General features: G+C 27.1%; 1 protein-coding gene and 1 long non-coding RNA gene across 4 annotated transcripts; one reads left to right on the top strand and one right to left on the bottom strand.

Annotated features, from left to right (window-relative positions):
- Positions 1-404: 404 nt before the first annotated feature.
- Positions 405-2,011, bottom strand: LOC126835191 (uncharacterized). Its single transcript, XR_007685175.1, has 5 exons — positions 1,858-2,011; positions 1,542-1,726; positions 1,285-1,377; positions 1,118-1,204; positions 405-1,034 (listed from the first exon to the last, which is right to left on the bottom strand). It is a non-coding gene; the product is annotated as an uncharacterized LOC126835191 (long non-coding RNA).
- A 199-nt stretch (positions 2,012-2,210) lies between these two features.
- LOC126835190 (meiosis regulator and mRNA stability factor 1) lies at positions 2,211-17,726 on the top strand. 3 transcript variants are annotated; one of them, XM_050567564.1, is made up of 27 exons: positions 2,212-2,534; positions 4,796-4,983; positions 5,053-5,471; positions 5,772-5,915; positions 5,972-6,132; positions 6,275-6,398; positions 7,055-7,227; positions 7,636-7,742; positions 7,811-7,946; positions 8,018-8,162; positions 8,734-8,845; positions 8,931-9,043; positions 10,055-10,204; positions 10,272-10,445; positions 10,512-10,690; positions 10,770-11,004; positions 11,248-11,429; positions 11,492-11,703; positions 11,792-12,015; positions 12,708-13,031; positions 13,174-13,329; positions 13,516-13,734; positions 14,395-14,601; positions 14,678-14,948; positions 15,025-15,176; positions 17,069-17,327; positions 17,405-17,725. In XM_050567564.1, the coding sequence occupies exons 2-27, from the start codon at positions 4,953-4,955 to the stop codon at positions 17,449-17,451; spliced, it is 4,656 nt and encodes a 1,551-aa protein (XP_050423521.1). In that variant the 5' UTR covers positions 2,212-2,534; positions 4,796-4,952; the 3' UTR covers positions 17,452-17,725. The 3 variants fall into 3 exon arrangements, with proteins under 3 accessions (XP_050423522.1, XP_050423521.1, XP_050423520.1); XM_050567563.1 differs by having other exon boundaries at positions 2,213-2,534; positions 7,811-7,952; positions 17,405-17,724; XM_050567565.1 differs by lacking the exon at positions 13,174-13,329 and having other exon boundaries at positions 2,211-2,534; positions 7,811-7,952; positions 17,405-17,726.
- The last annotated feature ends 984 nt before the right edge of the window (positions 17,727-18,710 follow it).

The raw sequence follows: 18,710 nt of genomic DNA, 5'->3' as shown, positions 1-18,710 counted from the left end.
CTGCATCTAAGTTTAAACAAATTCACTAGGTATTGTAAAATCACTACTTATTTGTTTCTTTTTCAAGTTACGACCAATATAATATAATTATATGCAGCTGGCAAATAAAAATGTAATGTCAGAGCAAAAGTACGTAACTCAGGAGAGTATGCACCAGACTCGTGATGAATTTGTTGCATAATTAAAGCAGTTTCTACATTAGGTAGACTCCTTTAAAAAAAAACATATATATATATATATATATATATATATATGTATAAATTCTTTAGGGTATAATTTTACAAATAAACAAAAGTAAGAACTATACTGTAACTAAAAAAATTAATAGACATAACACAACAATTTTATTATTTTTATCACCAATAGTATATTTTTTATTTAAAAAATATAAACACAAAGCCCCAACATTATTTTGATTTCACTAAAAAATTCAAAGAAATTATGCTATTCATACATTATTAAAACGAGTAAATAAATATTATATTTAGAAAAATGTTCTTCATCGCTAAATAAAATTGTATTACGAGTGAAACTGTTAACAATACATAACGGTCCATTTTGTTTTGTTCCTCAATGAAACTGTTCATAGATATTTAAATATATCTATAAAAGCCATGGATATGACATCACATTTTACTGAAAAATAACAAATTAATACACACAGTCATTCCAATAATGATAAAAATGTTTGAGATAGAATCAGTTTTAATATCAATGGTTCTTATTAGAAATATTTTAGGTGGATAAAAATTGACAATTAAGACGTACAATGAAATTTTTAAAAATTATTTTGTGAAGAACATATAAAATATATAGTAGTTAACCATGTAGTGTAAAAAGATAAAGGAGGAGAATATTTTTTGTGATGAGCCATTAATATTACAGTAAAAGGATACGGATCAACGATACTTAAATTCATGATTGGATGTCAGGATTGCATAAAATCCGAGCCCTGTCTTTGGTAACAAATCCATAGAACATTGAACACTGAACGTAACCTTATCAACCAAGCCATTTAACACATACAGCAATAACTATAAAAATTAAATCAAATTAATTTTTTATACAAAAAATACGTTTTTTTAACATATATTTGACATTATTATAATATATTTACCTTGAGTAATGAAAAACAATTTTCATTAACTTTCTTTTCATCTTTCAGGTGATCAGATGTCAAATTTTTTAATAACTTCTTCATCCACTAAAATAAAAAAAACACATTAGAAGTTGCTTTATTTTGATATTTATAAAAAATTAAAAACACAATATTTTCTAAATTACTTGGCATTTATAGTAAATTTCTTCCTTCTTCATCATCAAAGACTTCGACCATTTCAACATTGAATAATTTCTTACATGCTTCTATAATATATTCTTTGAAATTAAATAATAAGTAAATAAGATAAGATAAGAAAAGTAAAATTTAATTAACAAATTACTCTAAAAAAAATTACTTTCATATAGGTACCTACTATATAGGTAAAACTAAAAAAAATACATAAATTTGGTAACAATTACAAGTATAAGGAAGAACATACCCAGTTTAAATACACTTGGCACAGCTTCTTTTTTTAACATTTTTTTACCAGTAAACCTCAAGTTATAGTCAGATTATATAAAATGACTACTGCATATTTTTGTATGCGTCGTCGGAGTAAAGTCTGGTTGAAACATACGTATCGCATTTGCCCATTTTAAAAGCATTTCATGATTTCTAGGCCAGCTTTGAAACAAATTATAATATTATTAAAATCATTGAATATATATTATTAGTATATTACTATTAGTAATATACCAATGATCAATATTCAAATGTATAAAAATATAATATAAGTAAATAATGTCTCAACTTACCGATGCATGATGCAATCTTTATTTGATTTTGTTTTGCACGAACGAATGACACATTGAAAAACCATTATAAGAAATTAAACGAAATTCAATATTTTAATTACTAACAAGAATAATTAAAATATTTTAATATAAAAAATTCGTTATCGGGTATTATCATATTACTATTTCTTCCATGACCAACCTAACAACTCTCTGTCTCTTTTTAACGATGTCGATATTCGGACCTCTCTCTCTACTATCAGTCCATTTCTTTATAGGTCTATGGTGATGACACACCTTTAAGATAGTCGTCCGCTATCTATATAGTATGTTTATCTTTATATATCTGAGGGATTACCTATGTGGTTTATCCATAGACCCCATAATAATATTATGCCTTACAGACGAAGCATGTATGTAGTTAGCCCATGATGATACATTTTATCAGTAATTTACTTGATAACCAAAGACCACCTGATATTTTATTGGCTCTCGCTTCTCGCCTGACGCCTCTTGGCAATGTGCTGTGTGCAGTAAATATTTAATCCTCGTACCTACTGGCTACTGCCTACCTATTCGTGTTTTTGTTTCCATCCGGTTAACAAATTTATTTTTAAAAATAAAAATTCCGTTTCAAATGCTTTGTACAGTGTACTCATTATACATTTACGAATATACATTTTTTCTCATCTGAAAAGGTAAAGTATATGAATTTGTTTTTCTAATCTAGAATTGTAAAACCTATTTGTTTTAGACTATTACCCTCATGATGTCCTTGTTAAACATTAACAACAATAGTTTAGTTGAAAATATCCCCAATTGTTTAAATTTTGTTCATAACTTGATTAACTCATTATTTTCTTACAATATTATATAAACACGTAATTAGGAATAGTGTTATGATAAGAAATATAAAATATACTGTTACAAAGTAACATTTTATTACATATACAATTTTTAATGTTTTTAATTCATACTCGGTGATGGTGTTAGATTAGAAATTAGTTATGTATGTTTACAAAAAAAAAAACTATTGTGCTTATTTTAAGACTTGGTCTAAACATTAGGTCAGACAATATGTAATTCAATATAGTTAGCTGAAAGACAACTACACACATTTTTCTGTTTTTCCTTATTTTTCTGAATATAATAAGTGCTATTATATATTAATATTATACAAATCATCTGATAATTTATAGTTTTTCCACATAAAACAATGAAAATATGTACATTTTATTAAAATTTAATAACTTAACTGAAAAATTCTAAGGTAACTTGTTCAGCCTGGATTATTATATTACTCACTACTGGTTTTGGGCTTTGATATGTTTTGACTAACAATCTACATACGTAATTGATACAACTATAATTTATATTGTTTTTATATTTTTCATACCGAGCATAAATAAATAATAAAACATACTATTCTACTGATGGAACTCTGTAGTACCTAAAAAAAACATTTAATTTAGTTCGTAAATTGTTTTACATATAAACAACAGAAAAATGCCTTAGCTTATAATACTAATACTATAATAATAGTATAATTTAAATTATATTGAGTTATAATGATAATTCATATGTTTTAGGTCGTGTACTAGATTTTTATTTACAGTGACATGGCGACCATGACTTAAAAAGTAGACGCATGACCTATTTAGGAGTGAATGTTAACTCGTATATGAAACTAATGTATAATATAATACAGGGTGGTTCACGGAAATTATTGGTCTATTAATTTTAGTTTGTGCTTTTATAACTAAAATTCATATAATATTAAAGTTATAAAAAAACAGATTAGTGTTTAGTATTGATAGTACTGCATAGATTAGTAAGTAGTATTACAATAAATCTATATAATAAATAGGCTGAATATCTTTGGTAGATGACCTGATAAATCCATTTTTAGTAAAAAATTTGTTTCAAGTGTTTTGAATTAAGACAAATTAAATCTGATCTTAAACAGTTAAAATTCATTTTTGCTGAAATTGGACTTCATTATTATTCATAACTATACAGGGAAAATGAATTATGTATGAAAGTCTGTTAAGCAGTTTTAGATGTAACGAGTGGAAAAAATTAGAAAAAAGGAAAACTCATTATGTTAGACCAATTTGTTGAGTAGTGTGTTGTAAATATATGTATGGTAGTAGCTGCCTGTGTACCTTGGCTTTCGGGGGTTAAAATATACAATTGCAAACTTTTCTATGTATCAAAACGGCACTATGGCAGATGCATACAGAGCTTGTAAAGTGTATTATATTTACAACTGGTAAATTTCTTTTAAACTTTTGAAATAAATTAATTTGGACTATTGATATTATACTACTTCTATGACACTACACTCCTTTGGCGTTCAGTGTGAGTTTTTAAAGGTGTAAGGTAAAAGTACCATAGTAAAATATATAACAGAAGGTTTCAATAATATGGTTCATATAATGAGAATGGTACCCAGTACTGTACAGATTACAATCAAGAAAAAGACGTCGAACCAATAGCACCACCTGTATTTATAAGGTGTGCATAATAGTCCGGATGTTGATTAGGATTTCTCCACCGTACTGGTTCTGCTGAGCAGTAATGGCCGCGGTTGACAATTCTGTGGTTTTACCCTGCATATTCTCCGCTGCGGCAATTATTTGTATCTATTGATACGTCATGGAGCAGCACCATTTAGTGTCAGACTGTTAGTTTCATAAATAAATTAATAAAATTAATCAATTAATATTAGGAATCAATAAAATTAACCGCTTAAGTGTTTCTCTGAAAAATGAAAATAACTGCATGTAAATTTAGCTAGCAGTTTCCAGAATTATCTTAGACAAAGAAAAGGTACTTTGTTTTATAAATGTATGTATATATATATATATATTTACAATAAATATAAAACTTATACAATGTACAAACTTAATTAACATATACTTATGTGTATTTTTAAAATTATTGTGTTTTGTTACAGGTCTAATCAATTGGTACACAAATGATACCAAGATACAAATTTAGACCTCAAATATTTAGGAAAAATATTAAATTGTAAATGCAGCCTTTAATAAATACCTCATATATTTTTTGAGGTATATTCCATAAATACTTTCTGTTATGTTAATGTACTAAATATGGATCATCTTATTGTTTGTACTAGAAAACGTAAGTGTTTTTAAAAAGTAGTTTTTACTAACTAGGTATTATAATTTATTATTATCATTTTTTATGAAGTATCCTTTAATCGTCAAGAAAATATTGGCTGCTTTGGAAACATAGATTCGTATTCAGGTGACCATCAAGTAGATACAAATTTCAAATTTCCACCATCACCTCATCTTAGCAATGGATTTTTTATTCCATCAAAAGATTCTCATCTACAGAACACGACTACTTCATCATCATATTCTCACAGTGATTCAGATTCAGCATCAGATTCTAATTCACTAGATTCAAATTCTGATATATATGAACAAGAAGTACAACATTATGACAGTCAGTTACTCTCTTATAAAAAAAATAAGAAACCTTTTAATCGACTTCGTGGTTCTTGTTCTCTTCGTGGATATTCATCAGATTCTCTTCCATATAAGCATTCTTTTGCTCACTATTTACCTCCGATTGGAGTTTTTTGGGACATTGAAAATTGTCAGGTATGTAACCATTTGTTTTTATATATTTATTATAAATTTGTAACGTTTATGGTAAAAGGTCTCATGTTTAAATTACAGTTTAAATAACTATATTTTTAAATACCTATACTTAATTCAAAATAAGAATACATTAAAGTAGCGTCTATTTAATCTTAGTTTACTCTCATGTAAGGCTTATTAGTCACCATCTAGAGCTTGGTTATTATTCTGAATAAAGTTGATTCTTATTACTGAATTTGCCGTACACATATTCTTCTAAAATATATGTCACACAATTATATAATTTTTATATTATTATAGGTACCAAAAGGTAGATCTGCAGTAGCTGTAGCACAAGCTATAAGAGATCGATTTTTTATTGGGTATCGAGAAGCTGAGTTTCTTGTTGTTTGCGATGTTAAAAAAGAAAATGCACAAGTGGTTCAAGAACTAAATGATGCTCAAGTGAGATACCTATATAGGTAAATTAAACGATTTTAGTTAACTATTTTGTGTTGCAGGTAAATTTAGTTCATGTTACTTCTGTGTGTAAGAATGCAGCTGACGAGAAACTCCGCCTCTCGATGAGAAGATTTGCAGATTTACATGGGTCTCCTGCAGCTGTAGTTTTAGTATCCGGTGATGTGAATTTTGCATCTGATCTCTGTGATATCAGACATAGGTACAATTACAAAATTAGTAATTAGAATAAGTATATATATATATATATATATATGAAAGTATTAACGCTAATTGTGTATATATATATACACAATTAGCGTTAATACTTTCATGAAATGTATAAATACATTTTTCTTTTGTAGAAAAAAAATGCATGTGATATTATTGCATAATGAGTTATGTTCGGAAAGTCTGATTTTATGTGCGAATGAACATTACAATTATACATCTCTTGTTGAGATGTTACCATTAAGAAACGCTCTACGAGTAAGTTATAACTTATATTATTACAGAAACTTATTTGTTTTAATAAATTAGTGTTATGCTACAAGCATATTTAGGGAAGTATGCAAGTGTATTTAAGTGAAAATAAAATCCTAAATTGAAAGGTCAGAATTATTTAATTTTTGTTGATTATTATACTATTAGCTTCTTAAATTTATAATAAAAAAAAACATTTATTATAAAACAGAAAATTCCGTATTAAGCAGTTTTCCGCTTTATTCAGTAAACTACACAAAATCAGCTTGGCGGATCAGACACAAATTCCGGCTTATATAGTTTTTCAGTTTATTTAATGTTTAACTTTTGTAATACTATTAAATTAGTCCAGATATATTATAGAGTATATCACTATGATTTGACAGAAATGCATATAAAATGTATGTAAATCTGTCAGATCATTATGATACCCCCTGTATAGTTTGTATGTTTTAAACTACTATTTTATTAACTAGTGTTAGTAAAACAAAAATTAAAAAAACAAAAACTCCCCAAGATCATTCTGTCTGATAAGAATAAAACTTAAGACTACTAATTAATTAAGAATAAGGTTTTTTTTTCAGTAGTTGTATACATAGATAATTAATTAGAATGTTAAGGATTTTATATTAACATACATATGGGTTATTTATTTTTATTAGCAATCTGGAAATACACCTGTTGAAGTGATTGTATCCAATTTACCAGTAGGAATAGATCCAGCAAAAATTAGAAATCGTTTAAAAAGGTTGTCAGAAAACTGTGGTGGTCGAGTAGGAGTAATCAATAACTGTTCTACAACAATTCGATTTCCAACCAAAGAAATGGCTGCCAGGTAAATAATAACAATAATGATAAAATGTACATCAATGTCTTTTATTTATCAGTTTTATCTAGTTCAATGCCATATGTTGATTGTCCACATTTATATTTTTATATAATATTCCCTTTGGTATTCCCTAAATAGTATATATAGCATTTGTATTCATTTGACCTCTCAATAGTATTTTTGGAGTCTTCCATTGCAGTCATGCATTCAATTACTTCTTTAAGCTTTAATTTATTTTATGAGTAACTTAATTTCTATGTGTCTTTAATTTTATAAGAGCTTTGTGATTTATTATTTTATAAGTATTGTGTTAATTTTTTATCGTCATAAATTGAAGAAACAGAAAGGGAAAAGCACAGCAGTTTTTTAGACTTAAGCATGTTGGTTAAATTATTGTGTTTATTATAACCCTAGAGCCCAAAAACGAATGAACAAAGAGCGAGTGTTCAATAGCCAAATTGTTGTTAGTTTACCATTTGCTGTTCAAGAAGAGTCTCCGCCGTCTTCATCTTATGTAATAAGTAAGCACAAATACAACAAGTTTAATTTTATTATTTAAGTATTATTTATATTATGTTATGTTATGTAGATAGACCTTTAGTGCAGACAAGAGAAGAAAACATTCAACATATTGCAACCACCATACAATATTCATCTTCAAATAATATGCATTCTCGGTTTAATATAAATCCGGTTACTTCTCCCGCTCCATTTGAAAATAGAACGTATGGGTAATGCATAAATTTGTTTTTGATTTTACATTATTATCATTTTTGATCTTAATTTGTTTTTATAGTTTGTATGGGCAACAAATTAAAGGTGGTTTTGGTATGTCTCAAATGAATACTAGTTTAGATAATTCTATGAGACATCACAATCCGTGGCTGACGTCAAATTCTGTCGGTATACAAACGTGGTTGAATGGACCCCAAATCGCCATGGTGAGCTTTATTGTATTTAGAATTTAATGTAATCGCTCTAAAATGATCTGTAAAGTAAGATATTTAGTTATTTCTTATTAACATTGAAACGCGACATATTTTAAAGTTGAAAAATATTTGTCTATTTTTAGGGTATTTTTTCTATATTTGTGGGGGAAGGAGAGAACAGTATTAACTTTTTAAACCTTAACCTTAACATCAACCTTTTTAACTTAAAAAGTACATTTACTGTACACCTTCCATACTAAAGTCTACATAATTTCAATTTAACATTTCTGAATGTTTTCACAATAAATGTATGCGATTACTAATTTACATTTACCCCTTATCTAAAGACGAAAAAAGAAAAATTATTCACTTTTGTGTCTTGAGTATAAAATGTAAGTTTTAATTTTTGACCATTATGAATTATAAAGCTTATTATGTTTGTTATTGTTCACTTAGCCTATTCTTAATAAATGACATATCTACATTCGATGTTGTTAATTAATAAATAAACAACACAAACTTATGCATATTTTCGGAAAGTAAATAAGGCCATAATTTTTTAATTACATTTCTTATATCTTAGAATGGAGCAAGAGGTCCAGTAAATTATAAGGGAAGACAAATATTAAATACAAGAGATAATCAGGAACAACTACCTACGACTCAACCTCAAAAAGCAACTCCTCAAATTGCATGTAATTTGTCATGATATAAAATTACTCTTAAATAATATGAAATATTCAATGTATATAATTTGTTGATATATTTACTATGCTGTAGTGAAACAAAATGAAAACTGGATGCGACATGGGTATCCTGCAGCAATGAATCATGGCGGTCCTATTACTATCTTGAAAAGAGGTCCTAATGGAGCTTCACAAATAGATACACAAGTAAATTTAGATACACATTTCTTTTATAGTACTAAATACATTACAGTGAAACCTGTCTAAAACGAAATTGCACGGGATTGAAAAACTTCTTTATTAAGGAGAACGGAAAGCGCTAAATTTTATAAAAATAAAGACAAAAACGATAAGTGTCAGTTTAAAACTTTCTACCGAACTGATTTCAAACCTTTTTTTGTTATGAAGTTTAGTATCTTCTCTATGGAGGCTAAAAGACTGATTCTTTATTTTTGTTTTCAACATTTTTTTATAATCATTTATATTTTTACTTTTTTAATAAATCTAACTAAAGTCCTAATAGCTAAATCAAAAATTTTCCTTTTAGCCTCCATTGAAAAAATAGCAATCTTCACCTGAAAAAAAAATTAAATCTGTCCAATAAAAAATGACTTCTATAAAAGTCACTTTTTATCAAACTTTTGCTATAACTCGGAAAAAATAACTTTAAAAGTTTTATAGCATGAAAATCCTTATACTTTTTCATCTTAAAATTAGTCTGCATATTTTAAATGGCTACTAGATAAATTGTTGTCATATATTCTATCCTTTGTATCCCCATAATATATATATAGCCCTTTCCGTTCTCCTCAAGAAAATGCGACTGTGACTAATTCTATGGAGTAAAGTATAGGCAATTTATCGCAAAATCTTAATGTAGAGCTTTAACTAAAAGGTTACTTATTAATACAGTAATAACTAATGAGGAATCTTTAGTGATTGTATTTTTTTTGTCAGAATATAGATAAAATGGAAACTTGGATTGTTGGAAATGTCGAGGGTTTATTTGCGACCAATTTTATCACGAGTCGCAAGGCCCTTTAGCTTAAATTTACATTCTAATAATATATCACGCCCTCTTATGATAAATACCTTTTTGTTTATTAAGTTTAATTTAAAAATTTTTTTTTTGATAATTTGAAATTTAAGGTTTTTCGTGTGAAGCGTCATATGTTCTTGTGCTTACATAATATCATATTACATTTTGTTGTTCTTTAGATTAGTGGCCCAAGGCCGAACATGATCAATTCAAGTGGCCCACCTCCATATATGTTGTTTGGTGTCAATACTTCAATTCCTCCACCTCCCATAATTAACGTGCCGAGAAGAGTCAGTCCTCCTGCTATGATGGAAAACACAAATCCTGATGTTCGTTTTTTTGTAAATTAATTCTTATTATAATTCCTATAATATTGTTATTTTTTTTTATTAACAGCGATATTTTCATCCTATATCTCCATCTTTCAATAACTTGCCAACAAATCAACCACCAGTTGTTATGGCTCAACAAAGTCATCCAGTTGATTTGCACGTTACTAATTTAGACCAAAATATTGATTCTGTTGAAATGAAAAATATATTATTTAACACGTTTAGGGAACATGTCATGGTAGGAGACTATTTTGTTAGAATATTTTTGGAAATTATGTTCAAATTATTATTTATTTATTATTAGGTACTGCACGTGTCTGTATTTTATCAGTCTGATGGCAATTTCGCTGCAGCAGTGAGAGTATCTAGTCAGCAGGATGCACAATATGCAATCTCTAAGCTGCACAGGCGTAAAATCGGTTTTAAACGAATTATGATTGCTTATGCACATTCTGGTTATCCTCAAAATCCTACACTGCTCAGGTGAGTTTTTATAAAACCTAACACATTTGTTTCATAGATAACAACTTACATTTTGGTTATTCCTTTATTTGTATTATAGATCACAAATAGTGTCAATATTGACAGAAGTTCCTGGTCAACGCTTGCCACTATTTAAATTTCGTGAAATGTTTGAGAACCGTTTCATGACTTCAGTGTCTGTTTCCGATTTATTTAAAATGAAAGATGTATGTTTAATAACCGAAGAACCAAATCATAGAATAATTAGTTTAAATCCAGAACACCGTAACACACCATCTCCACTTCTTCAATCTTCTATGCCGATGTCACTTTTGGTAAGTTTTTTAAGTAGCAAAAATACCAAAAATTTGATTTCCAAGGTTTTTAGTTTACAAATAAATTAAAATTTGTCAAGAATCTGTAAGTAACTTTAAAAGTTAGAATGTGGGAAAATGGGAGATAAGTTTTGAATTAGTGTCAGTCTTTTGCTTAAAATGTCTGTATTATAATGTGAGTCAGCCTATAGGTATGAATGTTTCTTTTTTTACAAAGATGACTATATTTTTTTTTTTGTGTAGGACAAAAGTGATGCTGTTTCATATTGTCCAACTCATGCTAAAATTACTAAACCAACTGACGATAAAGGTTGGGCTGAATTGGAAATGCCTGCGTTACCTAATGTGAAAGTTTCATTGACAGAATTTTCTACGCGTTTGCATTCATTAATATCGTCACACAATAATTATTTAATACTCGCCACGTAAATATAATAATATTAGTTGATTATTTTATTTAATTCAAATTTTTAATTATATATTTCAGTATTTGCGATTGTTATGAAGCAGCATTTAATGAACCAATTCAAATGGATGAAAATGGTGTTCCTCTGGAACATATAGTTACTGCTGTTGGTGGTGTTGAGTTGCTACAAAGCTGTAGTGTCGGTATTAAGTATCTTACAACGTCATCTGCTTCCGATATAGGAAATATGTCCACTAGATCGTCTACTCAAGAATCTGACACTAAATCAGAAAGTAATTCTAAAAAAATTTCAATGATTATTAAGTTTGTCATAATTTGTATTTATATTTAAATGTATTTGTGTTTTGTTTATTCTTATAGTTAGTGTTAGTGGCTTAAAAAGTATTAGCCCACCATTAGCAAATAACTTGGCGTTATTAAGCCGTGAACTAGTTGATTTGTTAAAAACTTGTACTCATTGTACTATGTCGTTTAATCGATTTATACCAGCTTATCATCACCATTTTGGACGTCAGTGTCGTGTTGCCGATTATGGTTTCACCAAACTTATCGATCTCTTAGAAGCATTACCTAATATTGTTCAAGTATGTGCATTTATAATATGTTAATTATTTATTACACATGTGTGGGCATACATAATATATATATATATATATTGAAAATTAAAATTTTTCACTTAAACAATTTAAACTTTATGTACATAAATAGTAATTATTTTTATCAAAAAATGATCACATAGAAATGTATGGTTTTGGGTAGAGTAAAATAATATGTATAGATATTTTACTTATACAATTTTTAAAGGTGTTAAAAGTTGAAACTTCATTAAATTTAATATTTTGTCGGAGATTTTGTAAATTGTTCAAAATATTGCGCCCTGACCGGAGTCAGCTTGCCATTACTCATTGGTTAGGGTTCTGATCGATATATTATTTGGCTATTAGAATCTAATTTCTCTGTATATAGACATTTGGTTTCAGTTCAAAGCTGAAAAGGTATTGGTTTTTAATAATGAAATAGTAATTTATAGTTTTTAATTAGTTATTCATATTCTAATGACTTATTGCAAAAAAGTCCTCATTTGTAATCAATTAAAATAAACACTTCTACATTTGTATGCATTTATGTATTAATTGATGGTTTAAAAGCTAATCCAGTAAAAAATAATAATAAGCTTTAATTCAATTTTTATGCACTGAAAATTAGTGTGTTAATTGTTGGTTTATTAGTTAATCTAGTTTAAAAAAATTACAACAATCTTTAATTATATATTTAGGTATTCGGCGAAGGTAATAAACGCTTTATGACATTGGCGCATAAAGCTCAAATGCGTAGATTTACATCAGATTTACTACGTGTTCTTAAGTCGGTTGCTAGCAAGCAAGTTCCTGTTGTGGAGTTTGCGACTCTTTTTGAAAAAACACTTGGCCGTACATTTGATCCTGTCGATTATGGATTATGTTCTTTAGAAGATTTATTATCACAAGTATCTGAAAATACAGTTGTTATTGGCCATTTAGATGGACATAAGTCCGTAGCAATACCAAAACGTGAACAAACTCCAGACGAAATTGAACGTACAAAAGCATTTGCTAAAGAAGTAAGTGTTTAATATTAGTGATTGATTCATTAAACTTATTACAAATAGTTAATATTATTATTTTGATTAGTGGCTACAAACAGTTTTTGATTTTATCTCATCTTTGAAATACCTACTATTATGAAATTAATTATTTATTTAGGTAATTGAGTTATTGAGTCATGCTCCACAATGTAGTTTATTGTTTAATAAGTTTATTCCTTCTTATCATCATCATTTTGGCCATCAATGTAAAGTAGCAGATTTCGGATTCACAAAACTGATTGAGTTATTTGAAGCAATACCTCATATTGTTAAGGTACTATTAGGAGTATAACAGCTGTTTTTGTGTATTGGTTGTGGTACTACATAATGTTTAACCCACTCATTTTTATTTGTTTGTGAATTTAAACTTGTATGTTATTTATTATCATTTTTTAACTTTGTGAATAATTGTGATTTTTATGTTTTTAAAGTACTGTTTTAAAATTCAATTGAAATTTAGATTGAAGATGACTTGGAGGGTGAACGTCGTGTATCGCTAACTACAGAAGTAAAACAAAATGTGCTTGGCGAACAATTGGCTGCATTAGTTACTTATCCCTTGCCGATAAGCCAACTACAAAATGCATTCTTGTGGCAATATGGGTATGCTCTTAAACCTTCTATGTATGAATGCGAAACATTATTAGATTTACTACAAAAACTCAGTGACGCTGTTAAGGTTAGTTATAGACAGTAATTAATGCTATTATTTTTAGTTTTCTTCGCCCTGGCCTTTTTTTATTTTAATAACAAATAATAATTTGAAGTACATTTTTATTTGGAGCAACAAGAATTTTTTATTTGAAATACATTTTATTAATTTACTGTTTAAAATAATACAGTATGTCATAGATTATTAGTATATTAATGTCAATATTAAAAATGTATGTTATCTTAAACTTTATTTTTCTGACTCGATAGGAGATTTTCGGGTTCTACACATTTTTAAATTTTTCAACTTTTTTGTTTCCCCTCAAATTTTACAATTTTCAAAAATCCAATGTATTTTATTTAAATACATTCATATTTAAAATTTCAAATAATCTGGTTTTTAAAATAGTTAAAAAAATTAAAATTAAATTAATTTTTTTATTTAAACTTATTTTAAGTAAATACTATTTTTATTTAAATTATTATTTAAACAAAAAATGATTTAGCTAAAATTGAAATTTTTTTTGAAACAATTTATTCAGTTAATTGTATTTATATTTTGAAATTTTATTGAGATTAATTGTATTTTTAAAATAATTATTTGAACAAAATTAATTTTAATAATTTTCAGGTTTGTTTTTATTTAATATTTTTTTATATATATACAAAAATTTATTTCGTTTTTTAGATAATAGATAATCACGGCGAGCTATTATTGATAGCTGTAGATCGTAAAGAGGCACAACAGTTATCTTTGAAAGTGAGAAGAGTACTAATGGAACATTCTTCAAATGACAGAATGTCTGTTTTACAATTTCAGTCTGTGTTTCAGTCAATGTTTGGCGAATCAATTTGTAATGAAACTATACAAGAGAAGCTTAGTGATAGTGTTAATGTAAACTATTTTAATTTTACAATTAAAGCTATATATTTCTTTTTTATTTGAATATTATACTAAAAAATATGTTTAGATTATCAAAACCAAATTTGGAGAAGAATATATTCAGCTGACCCCAATACAGCTGTTTGCCCAAGATATTTATCGTTTGTTAATGATGACTGATGGCCGATTACTATTGTCATCCCTTGAGGCTGCCTACTTACGCATGTTTGGCACAGCTATTCAGCCAGCAGTTTATGGATATCAATCAGTGATAGCACTATTGACTAGTATTAGTAGTACAGTTCTTATTAAAGGAAGGCCGCCAAAACGTTATATTGTATTGAATCGGGAACTTGCTAGTAAGCGTTTGTCCTACCTCCTTGTGTTCAAAGCCATATTTTACTTTTTACTTACTAGACTACATCAATTTTGTAGGTGTTGGAATAAATTTACCAAATAGTGTAATCAAATCTTCCTCGCCAGAACCAGTAGATAAAAATAATTGTAATGGAAAGGCTGCAATTAATGGAACCAATCAACATGACATAAGCTATAATGAGGGTAGCCTAATACCTGAAGAAAACAAAGTAGATATATAATTTGAATTAAATAATTATATATGTAGAAAGCACATAAAGTTAACTCATTATCTTATTGAGGTTAAATTAAATTTCAAACTTAACTTGTATGTAATGGAAATGATGATAACAGGCCGAGTTTGACATAAATGTTTGAGATGTGGTTATAGATTTTCTGTTGGTTGAGATAATTTATTATTTTCCGGCATTGAAAAATATGATTCGTTGAAAACATTATCTGTATGACAATTCTCGGAAGCGATCTGGTTTTCTGATCCGGGTAGAATTAGTATTATTTTCAAATTTGGCTTTGATGCAAAGCTTAAATATTTTATTAAGATTTATTTACAATTTTTAACGCTAGTCAAAGATATTTTTTTTTTAAATGAAACTTCTATATGTAGGGTCGAAAAAAATGTACGGCAGATTTTACCGTTTGGAAACAAATCTTACGGAAATGAATCTGATAGGTTATTGGAAGTAAATATAAGAAAATATATAAGAGTATGTAACCCAGTATTGTCGTTGATAAATATTGTACAGTACCAGGACTGCATATGATCATAGACAATGCAGCGTTCCGCAGGCCAATCTGTAGTACATACGTCACAGTATCAGGGTCAAATGAAAAACAGCTACTTATTAGCTCTTTACTGTTTTAATCTGCAGTGCAACAACATAAGGCTGCTATAGGTCGCACCTTGATACACAGAATTCTGTCGTCATAGCCATAGCCACACAACTTCAAAAGAAATTCTACTTTATCTGTGCATTCTAGCAACATACACATTTTTTTAATTTTTTGTTATTAATGATGATAAATCAATGATGAAGTTTGGTTTGTGCTAAAAATGATGAACTTGGGGGCCATATGACACAAAATAGATTTAATATGTTGGATCTGTTGATTTTCTAGTCCGGTTCTCTGACATTTGAATCTAGTTTGTGTATGCTTTTTCCCAATAATCTGATTTACCACATACTTTTTTTTTTTATGGAGTGAAAAACTCGAGTGTTTGTCAGTAGCCACTCCATTTTTTATTTTTTTTATTTTAAATTAGCGATTCTGTTTGTATATTTTTTAAGTTTTAAATAATGATTAATGTACTTAAATTAAATAAATGATTTCTAATTTTATATCAATGAAAAAAAAAAAAAATAATAAAATTATCACCTATAAATTATTATTATGATTTATAATTAAATTATAGTGATGACATTTGATTAGGCCGAGCTGATAGATGTGCTTCTATTGAGAAATTTATTAATTTAATTCTAATTGAGATGGTTAACATCTCTTGGAATTAATTGTTCTCTTAGTTGTCATAACCTATGTGATAATCTCTCGGAAACGATTCATTTATCTGATTTATTTTTTTATAATTTAAATGTTAATATTGTATTAATAATAAATTAGGGTCTTCAACTATATTTTTTAAATTAAACTATTTCAAAATTTTTCCTTTATTTGATCGCAATACTAAAAAAAAAAATCGCAGTCAATATTGTGAAAAAGCAATTTATTAATATAAATTAGAATTGATCGGTATTAACGATAAAAACAGACATAGTTAGTAAAAATTAATTAATACTTTATATAATGTTGCGATATTTTAATGTAAAAGTGAAAAAATTATTGACAATATGACAATATCGCTGAAGACCCCATATAAATTATTAATACAATATTAACATTTAAATACAAAAAAATAAACCAAAAAGGATGTTATAATTAATTTTTATTTTTTAATAATTATATTAGCTGTTGGGAAATGACTAGTTTAGTAGCTTAAATGTTTTAGAGTAAGTAACCTATTACGATGAATTAAAACAAATCAATGAAAAATATAAATAAAGATAAAATATATTAAAAAAAATTAAATATTTATACTCGTTTTCAGACACCACTAGTTAAACTACCTGACTTGAAATTGCATCCCGATATTTTCAATATGAGTCCCATGTCGCTAGTAAACAGTTCTCCGCCTCAAGCGCCACATCCATCTCAAGTACCAATGCCAACAGAATTGTGTCCACCGTTTGGTGATAAGGCATATAAAACACATACTAGCATTAACAATAACAATCACTATGGGGAGAAACAACTGTGCTGTCCTATGATTGGATCCAACAAGCCAGCAAATATCCATGAACAAGAAGGTAACTTTTAGAACATACAATAATTTTGATTACATAATTATTAGTGAAATATAATGAATGAAATTTGTTTTAATTAGGCAATCAGTGTTTTGGACCACAAATAAACAACCGTTTTCATTCCTAAATTAATTTTGCTAGGAGTTCACTAGTTTTTTAAAATGAAAGACGTAAACTAAAAAATATATTTATATAAAAAAAATAGGCTATAGGTATATTGTATTTTTATATAAGGACTGACTATCACTCCTAAATAACTAAACTTTTTTTATTCGTTTGATTTTTAAACAAAACATTTTCCTTGAGAAAAACTTCTTTATATTTATATATATATATACAAAGTCTTTAAGAATAATTAAAAAAGTGATGTGTTAATTGATCTCACTTTTGATTTTTATGTGTTCACTAGATGTTTTAATTTATATTACGTTTGTCGCATAATTATATCATAATAATATAAATAATATATATCTATTTATCTATATATCTACAATGTTTAACTTAATAAGTAATAATAATTTGTGATAAAGTATGTTAATAATTCAGATTTATATAGTCTGGAACTATTATTTGAAATGTTCTTCGTACAATAAGATTAACAATATATATTATATTAATTCATTATGGATTTAGAGTTAACATTTAGTTAAAACCAAAAGGTTCATACACAATTAGTTTTGCTCCATGTTCGAACATAATATGTAATATATTTTATTTTTTGGATATTTATTTAATAGCATTAGTGCATATTTTTGAAATAATAAATTATGTGTTTTAAAGGTATAATATAATTTTTATTACCAAACTAGAAACACAAAACAAAGTAAAAAATGTTAGTTTATGTTTTTTTTTCAACATTTTAAATTACTAATCAGTGGTCCCTAGTTAATGAATTTTGGTTCAAATTGTTTCATGTACTTGTAGTTATGTTTGAAACCACCACAGATTACAATGAGACATATTTATACATATAATTATAATTATAATTATAACTATTATTATTATTATTATTGTTATTGTAAAATGAAGCATTTTTGCTATCATTGTTTTTTCTCTTGGTAGCTTTAAATGGCCTAATTTTGTTAAAAAATGTTTTATATTAAATTATAATATAACAATATTCTATTAAGGATCATGATAATAAATTGTATTTCCAATCGAAAATTAAATTATCTGGAATTGGCATAAATGAAAAAAAGTGTAGTACCTACTTAATTTAATTATTTCAAGCTAGTTAACATTGTATATGTTTATATTCATATTCCTATATTATTAGTGTCAATATATTGACAAAATACATATTCCCTTTTTTTTTCAATAAAATCGAATTTTCAACAAAGTTTTTTTTTTTAATTTCATTAATGTGCAAAGTATATAAATAGCAAA

The sequence above is a fragment of the Adelges cooleyi genome, unplaced genomic scaffold (assembly GCF_023614345.1).
Source record: "Adelges cooleyi isolate 19-005CV unplaced genomic scaffold, UGA_ACOO_1.1 ACOO_flye_CR_arks_rails_tigmint_CR_PRNA_23, whole genome shotgun sequence".
Lineage (NCBI taxonomy): Eukaryota > Metazoa > Arthropoda > Insecta > Hemiptera > Adelgidae > Adelges > Adelges cooleyi.
The sequence above is the reverse complement of the archived record's forward strand: the minus strand, read 5'-3'. Positions and strand labels throughout refer to the sequence as shown.

Coding starts and splice junctions, on each gene's coding strand:
- LOC126835190 (XM_050567563.1), top strand. CDS start 4,953: ATGGATCATCTTATTGTTTGTACTAGAAAAC. Junction 11,704..11,791: donor ATCTGACACTAAATCAGAAA/GTAATTCTAAAA, acceptor TTATTCTTATAG/TTAGTGTTAGTGGCTTAAAA. Junction 15,177..17,068: donor TAATACCTGAAGAAAACAAA/GTAGATATATAA, acceptor ACTCGTTTTCAG/ACACCACTAGTTAAACTACC.